Source organism: Schistocerca nitens, chromosome 8 (genome assembly GCF_023898315.1).
Source record: "Schistocerca nitens isolate TAMUIC-IGC-003100 chromosome 8, iqSchNite1.1, whole genome shotgun sequence".
In the NCBI taxonomy this organism is placed as follows: domain Eukaryota; kingdom Metazoa; phylum Arthropoda; class Insecta; order Orthoptera; family Acrididae; genus Schistocerca; species Schistocerca nitens.
This window is the reverse complement of record NC_064621.1, coordinates 48,827,983-48,850,310: the sequence shown is the minus strand read 5'-3', so window position 1 is coordinate 48,850,310 and position 22,328 is coordinate 48,827,983. Positions and strand designations below refer to the sequence as shown.

Below are 22,328 nucleotides of genomic sequence, written 5' to 3'. Positions count from 1 at the left end.
TACAGCTTGCAAACAACAGAAAAGAACGAGAAAGTGGAAATGGATCTGAGATTAGATGAAAAAAAGGAGACACTGTTGACATGTTAATTAGTTACTGTAATCAGACTCCAGGACCCGAAAGATTTTACACTGAAGCGCCAAATAAATTGGTATAGGTATCCATAATCAAATGCAGAGATATGTAAACAGGCAAATACGGCGCTGCGGTCGGCAACACCTATGTAAGACAACAATTGTCTGGTGCAGTTGTTAGATCGATTACTGCTGCCACAATGGCAAGTAATCAAGGTTTAAGTGAGTTTGAACGTGGTGTTATAGTCGGCGCACGAGCGGTGGAACACAGCATCTCCGAGATAGCGATGAAGTGGGGTTTTTCTGGTACGACCGTTTAACGAGTGTATCGTGAATGTCAGGAATCCAGTAAAACATGACATCTCTGACATCTTTGGGGCCGGAAAAATATCCTGCAAGAACGGGACAAACGACGACTGAAGAAAATCGTTCAGCTTGATAGAACTCTTCCGCAAGTTGCTGCAGGTTTCAATGCTGGGCCATCAACAACTGTCGGCGTGCGAATCCTTCAATGAAACATCATCGATATGCGCTTTCCGAGACGAAGCCCACTCGTGTACCCTTGATGACTGCACGACACAAAGCTTTACACCTCGCCTGGACCCGCCGACATCGGACTGTTGATGACTGGAAACATGTTGCCTGGTCGGACGAGCCTCGTTTCAAATTCTATCGAGCGGATGACGTGTGTGCGGGTAAGGAGACAACCTCACGAATCCATGGACCCTGCATATCAGCAGCTGGTGGAGACTCTGTAACGGTGTGGGGCACGTGCAGTTGGAGTGATACGGGACATCTGGTACGTCTAGATACGACTCTGACAGGTGACACGTACATAAGCATCCTGTCTGATCACCTGCATCCATTCACGTCCATTGTGCATTCCCACGGACTTGGGCAATTCCAACAGGACAATACTACATCCGACACGTACAGAATTGCTATAGAGTGGCTCCCGTAACACTCTTCTGAGTGGCCACCAGACTCCCCGGATATGAATATTATTGAGCATATCTGGGATGCCTTGGAATATGCTGTTCAGAGGAGATCTGCACCCCCTCGTACTGTTACGGATTTATGGACAGCACTGTAGGGTTCACGGTGTCAGTTCCCTCCTGTACTACTTCAGACATTAGTCGAGTCCACGCCACAACGTGTTGCGGCATTTCTGCGCGCTCGATATTAGGCAGGTGTACCAGTTTCTTTGGCTCTTCAGTGTATATATTATTTTCCGACGAGTTCTGCATCGTACGACGCGTTATTAGTGTTGATACGACATAAAATAGAGAAGCAAAATACGTTAATGGGAGAGGCAGTCGCATTCGACAAGAGATCAAGAGATAGCTGCTGGTAAACCTTTCGGGATGCGAGGTCGTAGTCCTAGAGACTCTTCTGTTCCTGACGTTTCGTCCAGGACTGCGCTGAAGATCCTCAGACGTGATCCTCCGCTGAGTCTTGACGACTGACCGGTCGGACGTCCGAGAGCCACACAAATACTGTATTTCTCGGACTTCCGATCGGTTCCTCATCATCCGTGCCACAGGATACTCTTTGCGAGACATCGACAGAGATGGACGCCCTGACGGTGTACGAAGCAAGCCTTCCACCTATATGGGGGAAGGTGACCGTGATGCGGAGCGATTGTATTGAGGGCATGTAATACAGTGAATGTCTTCTAATAAAGCTTGTACGAATTATAGGAGTGTTGCCACTCCTTTTTACCCAAACCATTGTATATCGATTTCTAGGAGTGCTGTAACCTCGAAACTCTAGATCATTTGTTCCCAACGCGGGACCGATTACCGCCTGTGACGTAAAATGAAATTTCCTGAGGAGTAAAAACCAAACGATTCTATTCTGTTTCAACCACGAAACTACATTATTTTCAAAAGATCATTACTATTATCCCAACTCTGTAAGACGGTAATACTGATTACATCAGGTATCAATAATTACTCGTCCGCCGCTTGTGGTCTCGCGGTAGAGTTCTCGCTTCCCGAGCACGGGGTGCCGGGTTCGATTCCCAGCGAGGTCAGGGATTTTCACCTGCCTCTAGATGACTGGGTGTTGTTGTGTCGTCTTCATCATCATTCATCCCCATTACGGTTGGAGGTAGGCAATGGAAAACCACCTACACTAGGACCTTGCCTAGTTCGGCGGTACGGGTCTCCCGCATCGTTCCCCTACGCTCTGTGAAGAAGTATGGGACTTCGAAAAAAAAAATTACATTTTCTCAATTAGTAACATTAACGCAGCGGCGATTACAGGTTCCTCGCATAGTCCACCCAATGCAAACAAATATTGTGCTTTGTCCCGTACGTCACTGATGATAAAAGTGAGTCATATATGTAACAAATGGTAAATATCTCAAAGAAAATGTCTTCTCCAAGTTGTACCTAGTACCTACAGTAGTTTAGAAATTGCTTCATTACTAGCTTCGCCGGCCGGAGTGGCCGAGCGGTTCTAGGCGCTTCAGTCCGGAACTGCGCGACCGCTACGGTCGCAGGTTTGAATCCTGTCTCGGGCATGAATGTGTGTGATCTCCTTAGGCTAGTTAGGTTTAAGTAGTTCTAAGTTCTAGGTGATTGATGACCTCAGAAGTTAAGTCCCATAGTGCCCAGAGCCATTTGAACCATTTTTACTAGCTTCGAAACAGATAAATGAATTGATTGACAGCACAACATATCACTAACTACCTAAGGGTTGCTACAGTGCTATACAAAGTTATATTATTATAATGATCGTTATTATTAGAGTGGTTAGACGCGAAGCATTAACAGCCTGAAGTCGTCGAAATTGTGGCAGTTCAGAAGCAATGAGTGCGTCAATGAAGTCGTTTAGGAACAGTATGGTGGACACTTCTGAACTAGTTTGATTTTAAGTGGGGTTGTAGCGTACAGGTCAAGCAAGTGCCATAGTGGAGAGGAGTAATGTAGAAGGAGCATGTTTCAGCATGTTTTGGAACAAGTGAACAAGTGTGTACCCTCAACCCTCACTGTGCATATTCCGCGTTTTTTTTTTTTTTTTTTTTTTTTTTTAAGGGTGGGGAATTCTGAGCAGCACTTGCGGTGCACCACGAATTCCTTCGTCATTCATTTTCCATTCTCTCTCTCTCTCTCTCTCTCTCTCTCTCTCTCTCACACACACACACACACACACGCACACACATACAAACTAAATATCATTCATCTTTCATCATTTTAGAAATAAAAATGTTTCAAGAAAACTCTTTCATTCTGCAGTTTAGATAGTTGTTAAAATTGGTGATAATGTGGGGGAGGGGCAGGGCGGGGTACTAGCTAATGTCCGATTGCAGTCTTAGGTAACAGTGTACGAAAGTTTTGGAACCACTGCTTGAGATTCTACAGTCATTCTGAGCCCATTTTTTAAAATGATAACGAAAAAGGAGAAGAGAACTAGAGATGTGGAGACGCGTACGCACCTTGGCCTCGACGTTGGTGCGCACCGTGCCGACGGAGCCCTGCGGCGGGCTGTCGCCGCTGACGCAGCCCACGGCGAGCAGCACCTCGGTCATGCCGTACCACTGGCTGACGCGCACGCCCAGCGCGCGCTCCACCATGCGCTGCGTCTGCGCGTCCATCGTGGCGCCGCCCACGGCCAGCAGCTGCAGCGACGAGAGGTCCCGGCGGCCGGACGGCGCCTTGCTCAGCGCCACCGCCGAGTTGGGCGCCAGGAACGTGAACTCCACCTGCAAACCCACGCTCTGCTCACGCCACACCACTGTGCGCAAACCACCGGCGCCCGAGTCCTTTCTCATTTGCATAGGGCCGTTCCGGATCGATTTATAGTCTTTTCCTTCTCTCGTCTTCTAAGAGACGAGGGAATCGTCAGGAGTGCCCCGGGGAAGTGTGGTACGCCCGCTGTCGTTCTCCGTATACGTAAATGATTTGGCGGACATGGTAGACAGCAATCTGCGGTCGTTTGCTGACGATACAGTGGTATCGTAACGTAACAGTAACGTGCCAAAGTTTAGAGACTGCAGGAAGATACGAGACGACTTAGATAAATGTTCCAGTTTGTGCGACGAATGGCAGCTAGTCCTAGTTAATGCGGGTGAGTAGGAAGATCGAACCTGTACTATTCGGATAGAGTATTACTAGTGTCCAGCTCGACACAATCGAGTCGTTTAAACATCTCGGCATAACGTTGCAAAGCGATACGGAAATCGAACGAGTGTGTGAGAACTGTGACAGGAAAGATGAATTGGTCGACTTCGGTTTACTGGGAGTATTTTAGGAAACAGTGGTTCATCTGGAAAGGAGACCGCATATAGGATGCTGGTGCAACTTATTCTTCGTGGGAGAAGATTGCAGCTTTACTCGGTTCATGAGAGATGTGTGGAGCATCGAAGATACACACGCTTTTCACAACCAGAGAAGTCAGCTGTGACCGAACATTGTATTGATACAGGGCATTCCATGAGCTACAGTGATGATGAAGATTTTGACTTCCACCATTTCCTTTTCAATATTTTGTCTTGAAGGAAGCTATAGAGATTAGATGAGCTAATAATTTAATAATTAGAGATGATGGTTTTAATTTGGACAATTCATGCAACATGGCTCTTGGGATAATTAAACTACAGAGAAGTCGTCATGGTGTCATCGCCACCGAACATACATCGATAAGCGAATCGAACGTCTGTACGCCTTCGCCACAGGCGGCGCGTGTGTTGTAAGCGTATTTCTTTGCCGCCGCCTAGCGTCTGTGACCCGCATGCGCGGTACCGCCACGGTGGAGCATATAAGGCCGCGCTTGGCACCTTGTCGTCGTCCCACCTACTCCCACATGTGTAAGGCTAAGCACCCTCCCGGCTTACTGTCCCCGTCCGTCCCATCGACTCCCAGTCCACCACAACAATTCCCCCCCCCCCCCCCCCCACGGCTGAAGACATCAGCCGTTTCTTAACCAAAGTACTCCAAAACTTACACTTTTCAATGCCCCCACACCCTCCAACAGATCTCCCTCGCTGCCCGCTCTGTCTTTCACCTCAACACCTTCGCCATTTACTCCCCACTTCACCTTCACCCGCCTCGACATCCTAGTTTAAGCTGCTCCTCTCCCCTCCCCTCATTCCCCCCTCTCTTCCTGTCATGGCGCAGCAGGACTGTCGCATCCTCTTCCAGAACATCTGCTCCTTCCGTACCAACCAATACCTCATCATGAACAACTTCTCCCACCACCAGCTCGACATCTTCCTCCTGAATGAAACCTTTGTCCATCCCCACCATATAGTCCCTCTCCCTATATCCTCCACTGGATGCTCCTGGTCTCCCAGTGCAGGGTGGAGTCGCCATTGGCCACATTAAGCACATACCCGTCCGGCCACAACCACTCCTCAGTCACCCCACTCAACACATCCTCAGTGTCTTCTTCCTCTCCCTCACCGTCGCCTGCAACCACCATCTACGTTCCCTGCTCCTCTTCTCTATGACTTCATCTCCAACACTAACCACACCATCTCCACCTATGTGATTGCTGCCAACATCAATATCCATAGCTGCTCCCCTGCCGCCTTTCGGCAGTGGCATCAGTTCCTCCTCACGATCCAAGGTGACCTTATTCCTCATCCCCAGCACATCCATCCCGAAAGCAACACCATCCCCGATGTTGCCATTGTCTCCGCCAACCTCCTTGGACGTACCACCGTCGACATGCCTGATCCCACAGGTAGCGACCATCTCCCTGTCCTTCTCACCATAATGTCTGCTCACCACCTGCCTCTGGCTCCCTGCCCTTCACCCCCTCCCTAGGTAGTCCATGACTACTGTCGTGCCTACTGGGATGCCTACAGAAGTCCATCGCCATCCAGGCTGAAAGCCACCCTCTTACCTATCACCTTCCTGATGACATCATCCTCATCTCGTCCTTCCTTCAGAAGGCCACTACTGACGCCGTGGAGGCTCATTTACTACTAAAACCATCCACCCCCACCGTCGCATTCTCCCTCTACGGGCTGTCCTCCTCCACGAATCCTGCTGTCTCTATTGCTCCTTGCTGTGCACTCGTGACAGGGATACACTCCTACGCCACCAGCAAATTCAGCGACACTTTGGAACCTCATTACAGGAAAGAAACACCAGGACTGGCTCCAGACCTGTACACGACTCAACACCACCCTCCCTATTATTAATTCCTCCAAGTACTGGTCTGCCTTCCATTGCCTTACAGGTTCCCATTCCACGCCCCATTACCCCCTTCCCTATAACGACAGCCCCCTTCCCGAGAATCTCAGTATGGCCAACCACTTTGCTTCCCATCTTTCTGTGGTCTTCTCTGTCCCTGATGATCCCCGCTTTGATTATTTCCTTTTCCCCACTGTCATGGAATGCACCGATACCTCAATCGCTCCACTTTCTCCCAGTCTGCAGTACTTGAGGTAGTTGCCCCCCTTTGACGTAAATACTCCAATCACAGCACATGCAACATGGCCCCTGGTCATGACTATGTCACCTACCGCCACCTCAAAGAATGCCCCTACTCCTTCCTGACTGTCCTTTCTGGTTTATACAACGTCGTCCTCTCCACCGGCTTCTACCCCAACCTGTAGAAGACTTCCTGCGGCCTCTCATTCCTCAAATCCAACAAACAACATTCTGTTGCCTCTTCCTATCGACCAATCTGCCTCACCTCCATTTTTAATATTGTCTTCGAATCCATTCTCTCCTGTCGTATCCATCACCACCTTAAACAACACCACGTCCTCCCCCTTACCCAGTGTGGCTTCTGACCCTTCTCCACTGAAGACCAACTCCTTAACTTCGTCCACCTTCTCTCCCTCCAACTTAACTCCTGTCGCTCTGCCATTTTTGTTTCCCTCGACCTACAAAATGCTTATGAGTGTGTATGGTAATCTGATCTCTTCTTTAAACTCCAAACCTACGCCCTACCAACAAGTTTTGTCCATCTGGTTGCTTCCTTCCTCTCACACCATCCTTCCTATGTCATCCTCCACAACTCCCATATCTTCTATCCCACTGCTGGCATCCCCCAAGGCTCTGTCCTCTCCCCTCTCCTCTATCTCCTGTACACTGTCGATATGCCCAAGCCACCCTCACCTGTACATCTCCTCCAATATGCTGATGAAGCCTTCCTGGCTCTCAATCCTCCACCTCCTGAAACTGGCCGGACATGGGGATTGCATCCTTCCATCATCCTCCACATCTATAAATCCCTCATCCATTCTATTCTCTGTGATGGCAGTGTTGCCTGGATCTCCACCCCCCCCTTCTCTTATAAGGCCCACCAAATCCTAGAGCGCTACATGCTCTACCTTGCCTTCTGTATCCGCCTTCTGTGCCCCACATGACTCCTGTATGACCTAAACCCCATCCCCCACCTCGTCCTTTTACCACAATATATCTGCATCCTTTACACTGTCTGCAGGCTTGATCCCCCCCACCTCTGGTTCCTCCTTCCTCTCCATCTCCCCCCCCCTCCACCTCCACACCCTCCATCAGGGCAATTTCCAGCACCTCCCCCTTGCTGATGATAAACTTCGCCATGACATCTGTCCTTCTTACCAACTATACTCTGGCCTTGTTCCTGCTCCCTCCCTAGGGCCCCCCTTTTTCCTCTCCCCTCCTTCTCCCAGAGCGGATTTTCCTCCTTCCCCCCCTGAGTCTCTGTGCACCTTCCTCAGCTATTTCCCTCTCCTGTTCTTCCCACCCCGGCCCCCTTCGGCATGCCCCTGCCCGTCTCCCCCTCTCTATCCCCCACCCTCTAGCACCACCCATCCCCCCTTTCTTACCTTCTATCTCGTCTCTGTACCCGTCTCAGTTCGTTCTTCGTCGTCAGTGTACTACGTCAGTGTTGTCTTTGGTGCTGCTCTCCAGTGACATCACAATCTGTGATTTTAATCACAGTGTACGTAGTGTTGCTGTCTATAATTGTAATGTGCCTCACCGCCGATTGCAACTTTTATGCTCCGGCTGTGCTTCACCTTCTGTTTCTTTTAATCGTCACAGTGTGTGTTTTTTGCATACACTTTTTAGATTTTTACCGCCATTTCTATAGTCACCCCATTTGGTATGCTATCTTCCATTGTGTTTTCCCTTTTATATGTCTGTTTCGCCATATTTTCTCCTTAATGTTGTTTCAAATGTCTCCCTGTTATGTACTGCCTCTTTGCTGAAGAGCGGCGCTTATGCTGCTGCAGCCCGCCCCATATGGGGCACTGAAATTCAACAAAGAAAAAAAAACCTTGTCAGTCTTTTGACTCACTCTGTGAATGGCCGGACGATACGCGGCGGAAATGTCAGTGGAGGAAATTTTATTCGCGCGGTTGCATGCCCGAAATTTATTGAAAACGTAATTGTTTACGTTTCGGGAAAGGTAAGACTAACCAGAGATGAGTAGAGAGTGGTTGTTTTGCGAAGAGAAATCTGTGGGCAAGGATAATCAGAGAGGCTTGCTGATGTTTCACAAAATATCGATAGTTCAGAGGGCATCGAGTAGCTTGGCAAGTGGGAGACTTCTTCCCGCACCCACCCCACGCCCTCTCCTCAGTGGTTTAAACAGGATGACATTGGCCCCAGGGTGCGCCCATTTTAGGCACTGTGTAGCTGGAGGGCGAGAGTGCGAATGTCTCAACGTCAGGTGTACTGCTGTGGTAAGAAAACAGGTGCTGTATTATCTTGGAACTCGAAACGTATTAGTAAAAGTCAACATGGAAAGGTTTTATATTATCTCGGACCGAGCTCGAAATGTAAAAGTTAAAGTCAACATAGATAGGGAAATGCTCGAAAATCTGGTCATTTTCATATTCTTGACGATTCAGATTATTGCAGTAGCGTACTTAAGATAGTGTGTGGCTCTCAGAGTGGCACATTTGTGTTTGGAAATCAATAGTTAAAACTTCATTTTAGAGAGTCGATAAAATAATTCATTTCTTTGCATGGATTTACAAATTTTATTTGGCTTTGATGATCCATTCTTTGTGTGATAGTGTTGAGTGCACTTCGCGTTGCACACATACAGGAGTCTTAAACTATAAAATTTCAAAGTTTTACGGGCTTTTACCCACCGATAGTAATTGTTGTATGTGTTATTAGGTTAATTCGAATAGTTTAACTGGATCAGTTTTAGCATTTCGTGGGTTTTCTATGTGACTCCGCGATGAATAACGGTTTGCACACTGTCGGTAATGGAGACTAACTATGAGAAATCGCTGTAATTATGTAAGAGCACTTGGTGGAACAGTTATTAACTGGGATATAGACTGATTTGAGATAATTTTCTAGTATTATTTTGCAAAGTTAGGGTCGTTTTCTTTGTACCTGCTTTGCAACCACATTTGTCGTGCCAAGGTTTGGAGCCAGTTTTCAGTAGTCAGTAATCATTAGTCTTCTTTACTAATGTTGAGTCACTGCTAAGGACAAAAGTAGCCCACTGGGTATATTTTGGTTGGTATAGGATATACACGTTTCAATGTTTTCTTTGTGATGGTTGGCTGTACCGCAAGGTCTGCCACTTGTGTCTACGTATGCTTTGTGTTCTGTGGAGAGGTTAGGAATCCAAGATTAGTTCAGTACATATCAGAATCGTCTTAGTTTGGCTATGCAGTCGTTATTGCATGATAAATTTATTGTGCTTGAATTTTCAGTACCAGAATTTTAGAAAAATTTGAAAATCGTGGTGGTAGTTGACATGAGACAGAATTTTGTAATGCTTGTATCAGTTAAATTCGGTATTAATCGTCCAAGCATCACGATGGAATTTTAAGTACAGTCACGTTGTTATGAGATCAGTGGGCAGAACTGTATTCTCATCTCGATGCTTAGCCTTCCTACTGTCAGTCACATTCAGATCTCGGTAGTTGATGCAGAGAGTATCTTACGCGCCACTGAGGGCTGTGTGTAGTAAGACGAGATTGTTTCCACTATGTGAAACCTTCCCGCTACCTAACAGTGTCATGATCTTGTATTGGTCACAGGAGACCAAGATTAATCCAAATTGGGAATTATTACGTGCAGCCTTGCAGATGTAAAAGTTCCGATCTGAAGGGGATAAAATGATTGTCAATGTGAGAAATAAATTGTTTATAGCAATATAACTGTCTTGCTCTTGATGAAGGAAACTTTCATTCATTTCCAGTCAAAATAAATTCCAGTAATTGATTCTGTGATGAAGATAATCGAATAAATAAGAAAATTAAGGTCAGAATGACAAAGATTGAAAACATCTTATGGACAAAATCAAATCTCTACCCCTCCCTCTCCCCCTCCTCCGCCATACTGAATGTGATGGCTGATGGCAGTGTCAGGAAACGTTATTCATTGTGCATTATTTCAATTGATCTGACTGATAAAAGTTAATTACTGTTATTCATTTATTTAGTTGGGTCACAATTGAAAAGGAATACACTGTTGTCAGCAGTTATAGCAAGCAGTGTGAGGTAGCGACAAGCTAAAACCAATAAACCTTTCAACAAATGAGACAAAGAATCCGGACTCAAGAACAGATGATAAAATCAGAGAAGCAAGTAGGGGTGAGGTTACAGTTGTAACAGGGATTTGTTAAATTAAGAATTTTGGGCGAAATTAATTCTAAGAGCTTTCTAACTTCTTCAGTCAGGGTTCGAAACAAACATTGGTGCAATAACAATGAACTGATTTGTGTTAGAATGTGATGGAACAACCAGAGCTAACATCTTTCATTTAAATTTTCATGGTTGTGTCTCCTCATTCTTAAAAAAAGTGGCGGCAGCGTCATGATCTGCTCTGATGAGGTAGTGTGAAGTCGCCAAATTTTGTTTATTAAAGTTTCGAATGTTTCAGAGACAGACGAGATGCGAGGAAGCGTAACAAACAAGTGGGTCAGCTGGTAGGTGCAGCAGGGGTCGATAAACCTGCGCGAGGGACTGTCGGGACGAGAGGCATCCAGGGGTTGCCGGCGAGCATTTGTTTGCTCGGCAGCCTGCTCGACAAACTATGGCTGTTGATAGATGACAAGGGCAGCAAACCCATAGTCCCTCTAATGGTGTACTTTACATTCATCTTCGTTCTCCTAGAGGAGGGTGCTGAAGTAGGTTCTACGTCGATGGATATGATTCACCACACACGTATTGGAATTCACCTTCTGACTATGGGATGGAGATGTTTCCTCTTAACGAATGCAGGTAGACAGGGCTCTAAGTCACACACAGAAAACCAGTTGGTATGAGCTGATTCCTACTCATACCACACAACTCATGCACATTGAGAGGACAACGGAAAAAATTGTTAAATGCATGACAAATGACACGTAGCAACGCTCATTAGAATGCACCATCAGTCTACCATTAAATAATAGATCATTATAACTGCTATCAGCCAATCACTCCATCTACTTTCTATCATCCACTAACGCAGATCCCTATTAATTTAGAGGCATATGATTCTCTTTTGCAGCAAAGTGTCAAAGACGGCAGTCAAATGGGAAGTATCACTATTACCTCAATAGACATGCAGCAGAATGTTGTTATAAACGATGAAGCAATTGTTCTATATGGTTTTTATGAGCTGACATTGCATGGTTGTCATTGGTGGAGAGTATGGGGAAGTGCATTGTAAATACTGATTGTTAGGCTTAAAACACCTATACAGTCTTGTAGAGACTCAAACACGCGTTCCATTCTGTAGTTATGTATTGCAGTCCTCCTCCCCCCCCCCCCCCACCCTCCACCCCACCCCAGCAGGTAACACAACGACATTAAGGTAGGGACACTTTTTAAAAACGTATAACGTGGTTTCCAATAACTTTGGGCCACACCTGGGCTTTTGATTTGATAAATGTAAATTTATTACTCTGCATTTGGTTGCCATCCACCTTAAACATTCTGTTCCAGCTGTCTTATCACTGTCGATGGAAAATGAGTGTTTCCTGGTTCCTGGTGCTTCCATGTCAACTTCTTATCGTATTCCTCTTGCTGTCATAACGTATTCCCACGTAAAAGAATTTTCGTGCCCCAAACAGAAGACATGCAAGTACTCCCTCATTCTCCCTCAATTTGACAGCATTTTGGCGTATTTCAATTTATATGTATTTTCCGCAAGTTATCGTAATATATCAATGTTATTTCACTTCTGCTCATGTAATCATCACTTCCCACCATGTATTCCAAAACTGCTTGTAAATGTAGTACTGTTGTCAACACCTAGCGCAAACACAAATTTTTCTGGTCAGACAGTATGGTATAGCACTGTACTAGAATGCATCGAGTCACTTCCAACCACATATTCTACAGCTACAGCGCATATATCCTGTTTCCTGCATGTCTGTGTCAGTTCCTGCGTCGCGGAATGCAAAAATACTCACATCAACATAGGGAGAGATGGGCAATCACAATAGTAAGTTATGCAATATGCTCGAAGTGCTAGATATATGTAGGTAACTGCACAGTCATCTATCTACATTCGCATCTACACTCATGCTCATAAATTAAGGATAATGCTGATACAGTCTGAAACAACGCTGTGGTGGGCGGTTTGCGAGTTTAAATCACCTCGGGGTATGACCATGTGGTGCATTTGACCTGCAGTCGTCGCACGGTGGCGGTGGAGCAGTCCACACGCAGAGGTGTGTTGGTGCATGTCAGAGTACGGTGCAGCGAGTAAGTGTGCAGACGTTTTCAGACGAGCTAATGGTGACTGTGTGTTGAAAATGGCCCAAAGAACACACATTGATGCCTTTATAAGGGGTAGAATACTAGGGCGTCTGGAGGCTGGTCAAACACAGCAGGTCGTAGCACGGACCCTCCGTGTGCCACAAAGTGTGATCTCAACATTATGGCAACAATTGTCCAGGCGCTATAGTACGGGACGTCCACAGTGTACAACACCACAAGAAGACCGATATCTCACCATCAGTGCCAGCAGACGGCCACGAAGTACTGCAGGTAGCCTCATTCGGGACCTTACCACAGCCACTGGAACAGTTGTCTCCAGACACACGGTCTACTGACGACTGAACACACATGGTTTATTCCCCCAGAGACCTGCAAGGTGCATTCCACTGACCCCTGGTCACAGGAGAGCCTGTAAACCCTGCTGTCAAGAACACAGTACACGGTCATTGGAACTGTGGTCCCAGGTTATGTTCAAGGACGAGTCAAGGTATAGTCTGAACAGTGATTCTCGCTGGGTTTTCATCTGGCGTGAACCACGAACCAGATACTAACCTCTTAATGTTCTTGAAAGGGACCTGCATGGAGGACGTGGTTTGATGGTGTGGGGTGGGATTATGATTGGTGCACGTACACCCCTGCATGTGTTTGACAGAGGAACTGTAAGAGGTCAGGTGTATCGGGACATCATTTTGCACCAGTATGTCCGCCTTTTCAGGGGTGCAGTGGGTCCCACCTTCCTCCTGATGGATGATAACGCACGGCCCCACCGAGCTGCCATCGTGGAGGAGTACCTTGAAACAGAAGATACCAGGCGAATGGAGTGGCCTGCCTGGTCTCCAGACCTAAACCGATGCTCTCGGTCGGCGTATCGCTGCACATCTTCAAACCCCTAGGACACTTCAGGAGCTCCGACAGGCACTGGTGCAAGAATGGGAGGCTATACCCCAGCAGCTGCTTCACCTGATCCAGAGTATGCCAACCCGTTGCGCGGCCTGTGTACGTGAGCATGGTGATCATATCCCATATTGATGTAGGGGTACATGCGCAGGAAACAGTGGCGTTTTGTAGCACATGTGTTTCGGGACGGTTTTCTCAACTTATCACCAATACCGTGGACTTACAGATCTGTGTCGTGTGTGTTCCGTATGTGCCTATGGTATTTGCGCCAATTTTGTTTAGTACCACGTTGTGTGGCACCACATTCTGCAATTATCCTTAATTTATGGCATGAGTGTAGTATATGGTACATGCAAAGTAGAGGAGGGCTGGTTTAGTGTGCTGAAGTGTCATTGGTCAACGTTTAAATTACGGAAAAACTACCAACTTGGTGCTTATTATAGTACATTGTCCCATATTAATGGTGTACACTGACTGACTAACACCACTTTTTTGAGATTGTGTGAGTCTCGGTTGGAGCAAAACATTCTGGGGATGGTTAGCATCGAAACAGTAATCGTGTACGTGGCTGCAATATGAGGAATGTGTGCTCTTGGCCTCTTCGAAACGGAACACCTAGACATCTGCTACCGCATCTCTGTGGAAGATGAGAATAAATGTAGTGGCCAGGTGTTTGGAAACGCTCCATGATTCCGAACACTCTTTTAGTTTCCATATGTTGCGATGTCCTCCACATTTTTGTCGATAAGAAACACTGCCTCTGTCTTTTACTTGTGGGAGCAGCATAATTTACACCAGGCAATTTCCAGCTTTCTGTGAGACAAATGGAAGGAAACGTGTTATTGTCGATTTAGTTATTGTCGATTTAGCACCTGACACGGACCTCGAAATCATAAGAAAAACAAAATGCGTGATGTGTAGACAGCTGCAGTCATACACTGTTTCGATGTGTTACAGCAGAAAACAATGTATCAGAAAACACAAGAATCCTCTCCTTGTCATTGATAGTCTGTCGGATATGGTCTTCCTACTGTAAGGGCGACGAATCTTTGCATTGGTCTCTGCAAAGGACTTGGATCACTGCCCAACTGCTCCAGTGGACTAATTCCTGTATATTTAATAGAATCGGCACATGTGCTCGATTTCAGCACGGAAACGGTATTTCTTTTTTTCTACATCGCAAGAGAGGGACACAGTAATATCTTGTCGAGTTCTCTACTGGATGACGTTAGGAAAGATTTTGTAATTCGTATTTTTCTCTGTTGGATGGTAGAAAATAATGAGGTAGAAGACAATGTTCGAGTAACAGACATGAATGCTCCCAGAGGGATGCAGATCTTCTTCAGACTGCCTAACCTGTATGTAGTTTCGAAATGTACCGCAATGCAGTAACAAAATCCTTATCCTTCTTCCGGTTTCCATATGATGTGAAGTCTTTCTAATATTCCCGGTAAGAAACACCGCCAAAACTGCTCATACTGTCTTTTCTACCACACTGTGTTGCAGCAGAGTGCTTCGTTTGGCGTTAGCCTTACACACTGTAGATGGTTGGCGGAGCTACGACATCATGTTCCCATTTCCACCGAGTGGTCAAATGAGGGTCTTGTTGCTTTAACCTCAACTCACTTTTTCCCCCCACGGAATGCAGAAGGTTTGAGATATACCACTCTCTGGCTTCCTCTCAGTTCCAACTTAAATTGGAATGATCTCATGGACAGAGCTGCAGGGTGGGCGGGGCAGAGACTGAGGAACAATTACAAAACGCAGAGAGACTGTCTAAAAACCACGCTGGAGTTTAGCAGTATGGGATCCGTAGGAGACAGATTCGAATAAGGTAACTCGATTCGAGATATGAGAGTGCCACAAATATGTTTCCCCAGTGGCTCTAATCTCCTTTAAGCCACATATTAGCTGAAATTTGTTGATGGCCCAGCATTGAAATCTGCTGCAATTTGCGGAAGGGTTGCACTTTTGTCACGTTGAACGATTCTCTTTAGTCGTCATTGGTGCCGTTCTTGCAGGATTTTTTTCCGGCTGCAGCGATGTTGAAGATTTGATGTTTTACCGGAGTTCTGATATTCACAGTACTCTCGTGAAATGGTCGTATGGGAAAATCCCCACTTCATCGCTACGTCGGAAATGCTGTGTCCCATCTAGCGTGCGCCGACTATAACACCACGTTCAAACTTATTTAAATCTCGATAACCTGCCATTGTGGCAGCAGTGACCGATCTAACAACATCGTCAGGCACTTGTTGTCTAATATAGGCGTTGCCGACCGCAGCGCCGTATTCTCCCTGTTTACATATCTCTGTATTTTAGTACGCACACCTAGACCAGTTTCTTTGGTGCTTCAGTGTATATCTACATCTGCGGTCTGAAACCAAGCCACAATATGGTGTGCGATGTAGGGCACATACTGTAGAACTCTCATTTCCCTATTCCTCCATCTCCGATTTATTCGTCGATAGGATGCTGGAATAAAGACTGTTTACGCCGCTCAGAATGGGCCCAAATTTCTCTCGATTCAATTTTGTGGTCATTCTGTGAGATTTGTGTTGCAGAAAGCAGTTCTCAGAGTTTCATAGGTAAGGAAGGATCTTTCCGATGGAAATCTGGTGTGTTGTAAAAGTTTTCACCGCAGCTTCTTGGGCATTTGTGTCACACTTTCATTCCAAAGCACATTTTCTAGAGGTGTTTTCTTTTCGTAAGCCTATGAGAATGTGTGTGTGTTATTCAAGAGAAATGAAAGATGCTAACAAATTATTTTATTGGTGATACGAAAATGTAAATGTCATATGGCATTGTTGGCTGGCCCATCCAAATGAGTGGGTTCAGTCACCTGTCGCAAAGGTGTTCTTCCCCCGTGTATATTGGCTCCTGTCCTTGCGGATGTTTGAGGCTCTTATAAGAGTCGAGGGGCATCAAAGGGAAGCAGTGGCTGAAAAAGTAGTGACACTGGGTTGCAGCCTATCCCCAATGTTATTCCATCCGTAAATTGAGCAAGCAGTAGAGGAAACAAAAGTCTCATTTGCAGTAGGAATTAAACTTCAAGGAAAACAAATGAAAAATTTGAGATTTACTTATGACATTGTAATTCGGTCAGAGACAGCAGAGGTCTTGGGAGAGTAATTGAACAGAATTGAGTGTCTTGAAAGGAGGATACAAGATGAATATCCACAAAAACAAAACAAGGATAATGGAATGTAGTCGAATTAAATCTGGTAATGCTGGGGGAATTTGATTAGGTGACGAGACACTTAAAGCAGTGGACAAGTTTTATTATTTTTGTAGCAAAATAACTGACGATGGCCGAAGTAGAGATGATATTAAATGTAGATTGGCAATAGCGAAAAGAGTGTTTCCGAAAAAGAGGATTTATTAGCACAGAGCATATATTTAAGTGTCAGGAAGTCTTTTTTGAAGGTATTTATCTAAAGTGTAGCCATGCATGGAAGTGAAACGTGGACAACAAACGGATAAGACAAGAAGAGAATAGAAGCTTTTGAAATGCGGTGCTACAGGAAAATGCTGAAGATTAGAAACATAGATCACGTAACTCATGAGGAGGTACTGAATAGACTTGGAGAGAAAAGAAATTTATGGCACAACCACACTAGAAGTGGGGATCCGTTGATAGGACACATTCTCAGATGTCAAGGATTCTCGAATTTAGTAATAGAGGGAAGTGTAGGGGGTAAAAATCGTAGAGGGAGACCAACAGATGAACATAGTAAGCAGATTCAGAAGGATGTAAGTTCCAGTACTTATCTGTCAATATAGAAGCTTGCACAGGATAGAGCAGCATGGAGAGCTGCATCAAACCAGTCTTCGGTCTGAAGACCAAAATAACATTTGAAAATTATGTCGTATGTGTATTCGCAGTGTGTAGGCGACTGTAATGGATGTGTGTATAGTCCAGTGTTATGTTTGGGTTCTGTGCGATCACGATAAGAGAAAAGAGAGGACGAAACCTCGTGCTGTCACATAAGATAACTCTCTAGAGCCGAGATTTAATGTATTGTGGATGGGTCGCCATCACCAGTGCAACATGCTCTCACTTCATGTGACATCACAGGGAGGTTTTGATTTAATCTAGGATCAAGAACTATACATTACCTCTTCTTCTCCTCTTGCCGGCCAAACACTGGCAGTGAAAATTTCATCCGCCACCAGCATTCGAACTGACGTGCCACTACACAGGCGCGCACTGGTGACCTCTTCTACAGAGGCAGGTTAACATTGTAAAGACTAGCAACCGCCAATTTAGCTTTGATAACATATCTATGACCACATAAATAACTTGTCCAACGTGGGTCTAGGAAAAGTATTCTACAAATCTCTAGTCCAGTTTTATTTTCAGACCCCTATAGGAGCAACATGATTGAGAAATAGTCATGATTTTATAAGCAGATCTATACTACTAAAGTAGAATGTTGACAGCTATTTTGAGATAGACAATGACGGGTGGGAACAGGGGCTGTGTTCTTTTGAAAGGAACCTACCCATAATTACCCTTAGTCAGTGTAGGAAAACTTCTCAGAACGTCACTATTATGATGTAACACGTTAATACTGGACGAAAAATGAGTGTCCACTGCGTCAACTACAGTGCCCCATCCTCCGACTCCCGACTCTTTACGACAGACAATGAGTGAGAAGGTTCTCATGTCGTGTCATCTGACTGGCAAGAGGAGAAGAGTTAGCGGTGTGCTTCCTCACTGTCCCACAGCGCGTGAGTGTTGTGGGGTAAATTTCCATCCTCTAAGCAGTGTCTCACGGTGTGATTAGATTAGATTAGATTAGTTTTTCGTTCCATAGATCCGTGCTGAGGAGATCCTCGTGGATGTGGAACATGTCAATTTTTTTTTAAGCTGAAATAACAATACTAACAGTCTGAATATATACATCATTTATTTCTATTAAAAAAATTCGTCAATGGAATAGAAGGAGTTGGTCACTAGTAAGTCTTTCGGGCTCCTTTCAAACTGATCTTTATTTGTAACTAAATTTTTTATGTTTTTTATGTTTGCTGGCAAAAACGTGGACGTCTGTCTGGTGCGTGAATCTCCATGCCTTCTTCGGGTGATAGACAATGCGCTAGCACAGATCTGTAACGGCCCAGTTAAGTACGTTTTTACTGTTCCTGAAGTACATTAATTTAATATGTAAAGGGAGGATAATGAAGCTTAAACGCTTGCTGAGTGACGCAAGAAGAGCAACAAGTAGGAAAACTGTCTTTTGTTAAACTATTCTAAAAATGTGCTGCGTGTTAAGCACGTAACGTCCACTCAAATTCACATTTAGGGGAGGGGTGTAGCCGGAACACTGATTTGGATTCTTGCGGAGACGGGAATAATGATGCAAATATGAACAAAAGGCACTAAGTACACGACAAGCCATTGTTTAATCAAGAATTAAGAAAATTGTGGAATTGTGGCGGCGCCATAGAGAGGAGGCGCTAGCGGCGGACACTTCAGAATTGTAACATAGACTGTTGTATTGTATCCACTCTGGACTATCGTGGTGATCACTGCACCAGCCCTTTGCTTTTATCATTAACCCTAGCAGTGTACACCTCCGAAATTGTCACACGAACTGTACACAAGGGTCACAACGACCCTCAATTATTTGCCGGAGAAATTTCCCTATGAAGAATGTTTTATAATGATATTGGACTCTCATGTACTAGACGCATTTTATTTCAACTTTTCCATGTACCTTTAAATCAATATTACTATTAACACATCCAAAATTTGCGACAAAGTAAAAGCTGCATGTAAGATTTTCAATGACGAAACTTGAAAGTGGTCCAGATCTCAAGACTTTATTTGCAGTTTAATTATATGAAGATGGTATTCATTTATTTAAACGCACTTGTTACACAGATATACAGAGGTGTCCTCAAATACTCGTAAATCGATTCATTCATTATTTTCGAACTCTTGGAAGGTGAACCACAATTTTACAGGCAACTGAAAGACCTTTCCTGTTAGGGGCAGCTGTGCTCCCACTGTGGTGTCACCGCCAGATACCACACTTGCCAGGTGGTAGCCTTTAAATCGGCCGCGATCCGTTAGTATACGTCGGACGAACAGCTGTGTTCCCACTGTGGTGTCACCGCCAGACACCACACTTGCCAGGTGCTAGCGTTTAAATCGGCCGCGATCCGTTAGTGTACGTCGGACCCGCGTGTCGCCACTATCAGTGATTGCAGACCGAGCGCCGCCACACGGCAGGTCTAGTCTAGAGAGACTCCCTAGCACTCGCCCCAGTTGTACAGCCGACTTTGCTAGCGATGGTTCACTGCCTACATACGCTCTCATTTGCAGAGACGACAGTTTAGCATAGCCTTCAGCTACGTCATTTGCTACGACCTAGCAAGGCGCCATATTCAGTTACTACGAATGTATTCTGAACAGATAATATTGTGAATCATGTACCGTCAAGAGCGATGTTCATCATTAATGGATTAAAGTTAGGTATCAAACTAATTACGTCCGCTTTCTGAATTTTAATTCCTTGTCATGTTCCAGACCTCACGTCAGTATAGTCCTTCCCTGCTCACGCCAGCCTGCGTGAGCTAAAACGCGTGCATTTCGGCCTCCCCTGGTAACACGGTGTTGGCTCCTCTGCCAACACAACAGCCACAATGGCCATTCTAACCGTGGACGATGTTATTTTCTTCGTCGCCGTCGAAATTCGGCATACTGATCAGTTTTGTCACTGTCCGTAACTGCTGCAAGGGGCATCAGCTTCTGCATCCTTTTCATCACGAAAGTCTCTTAAGTCACTTTCACGATTGAGTTCTTTTAGCAATGGTTGCCGAATAGCAACTTCCGTTCGTGAATGTCATTCCTACGTGCAATTTTCACATAAATGCATTTCACATTCGGCAAAAGAATAGTCACACGATGTGTACTCCTGGGTCACAGTGACTCTTCAAAAAATATTTCTGCCAAATCGATTAAACAACAGTGTCTCACAACATCGAACATCTGTCCTCTACAAGGTTTCACTCACATTAAAAAACAAAACAAAAAAACTCCATGGTGACGGTAACCCTGGTGTACACTTCTTCTGGGATTGTTTCCGGCGTCGCCTGGGCATATATTTATTGTAATAGTTCGTGTCCTCCCTCCCCCTTTTCTGCCATATCCTCCTCTCTACATCAGTGCCTCCCCCGTCTCTCTGTCCATCTTCTCCTTCCCTCTCTCTGTCTGTCGATCTGCTCCTCCCCCCGCCCCTCCCCCATCTCTCTCCATCACCATAATTCATCCCAACTCCAATAGCCTGTTGGTGGTTCTCATCCTCACAGAATTTCTATCCAGATAGTAAGTAACATATGTATCATATTTGGTTGAAATTGATCAGGAGCTTAGAAGGAGCGTTTTGCCCGTGGCTTTGTCCAGGTTCGCACATGTAACACATACAGGCTGTTAAAAAAGCTGTCGAATACTTTGAAAGGGGGTAGTACTCATCGAAACGAGAAAAATAAGTCCAATAAACATGGCTCGAGGAATGAAGTAACTCCATTAAACATGAGTCCGGAAACGCATACATTTGTGAAAAACACTTGTTTACAGGAGGTGTTCAACGCGGCGACCATTCATGGCAGTGATCCACTCTGCCCCCGGCGTAAGGAATGATGTACCCTTTGAAGCATACCCGGCTATTGTTGTACCTGCTGGCACACATTGAAAATGTGACTCTGTACTATCCGCACGCCGTTGATGGCTTGGCGTAGGCCAATTCTTTCATAACCAAAAGTCTAAGGGACTAAGGTCTGTGGAACGAGCAGGTCAAGGTTGCAGCCGCCCCCCACCCCCACCCCCCACCAATCCATCAGTCCTGAAATGTCTGCTTCAGATGTTCGCGCACATTGTGACGAAAATGTGCTGCTTCCACATCCCGCATGAACTACATTTGTATTCGGTGCTGCAGTGCCGCAGCCTCCACCAAAGTAGATAATACATGAATGGGAAAATCCAGATAATGCAGCCCAGTTAACTTTTGACATAGCATGTATGGCTCTATTCATATCGCCAAGTACGCCAGCCCATACATTGATTCAGAATCGGTGTTGACGTCATCTTTCTGAGCTCCTTGGGGATTTACATCTGCCCATGCATGCTGGTTACGGAAATCTATAACACCCTCTCTTGTGAACCCTACTACATCGGTGAATAAAATCTTGCAGGTGAACGGTGGATCCGCAGCACACTTCTGCAGCAGCCATTGACAAGCCGCCATTTGCCAAGATGAGCCTGTGGCCTCAGGACCCGTCGCACACTGGTTCCAAGGGTTTTCTCCACCGAGCGTAGCACACGCTCTGCCATGTCAGGCCTTGCACTGTCAGTCTTCCGAGGCACCAGAGTACCTGTGTCTCTCAGACGCTGGAAAAGTCTACCGAACAGCTTATCAGAATTTACTCTTCTCTGTGAACATTTTTCGGCATAGAGGGCACGGGTTCGCAGGCCACGTCCATTTCTAAACCATGGCAGAATATCATATCCGCCATTTCACTTGTCGAGTAGTAGGCTTGCATTGCTAACAAGTGGTGGAAAAGAGAAAATGTAAATGTACTACACCATTTTTAAGGACCAACAGCGCAATAACAGTAAACACATGAATGACTCCGCATTTGGAAGAAGATAAAACACTATAGTACGTACCCACGGTTGACAGTACTGAACAATAAGCCACACAAACACGATGAAAACTAACACAGC

General features: G+C 45.5%; 1 protein-coding gene across 1 annotated transcript in view; it reads right to left on the bottom strand.

Annotated features, from left to right (window-relative positions):
* The window catches only part of LOC126198614 (uncharacterized), a 295,295-nt gene that overhangs the window by 128,397 nt on the left and 144,570 nt on the right, over positions 1 to 22,328 (bottom strand). Inside the window, exon 5 of the mRNA XM_049935066.1 lies at positions 3,515 to 3,781. Within this exon, the coding sequence (XP_049791023.1) occupies positions 3,515 to 3,781 (267 nt within the window). The remainder of the gene's footprint in view (positions 1 to 3,514; positions 3,782 to 22,328) is intronic.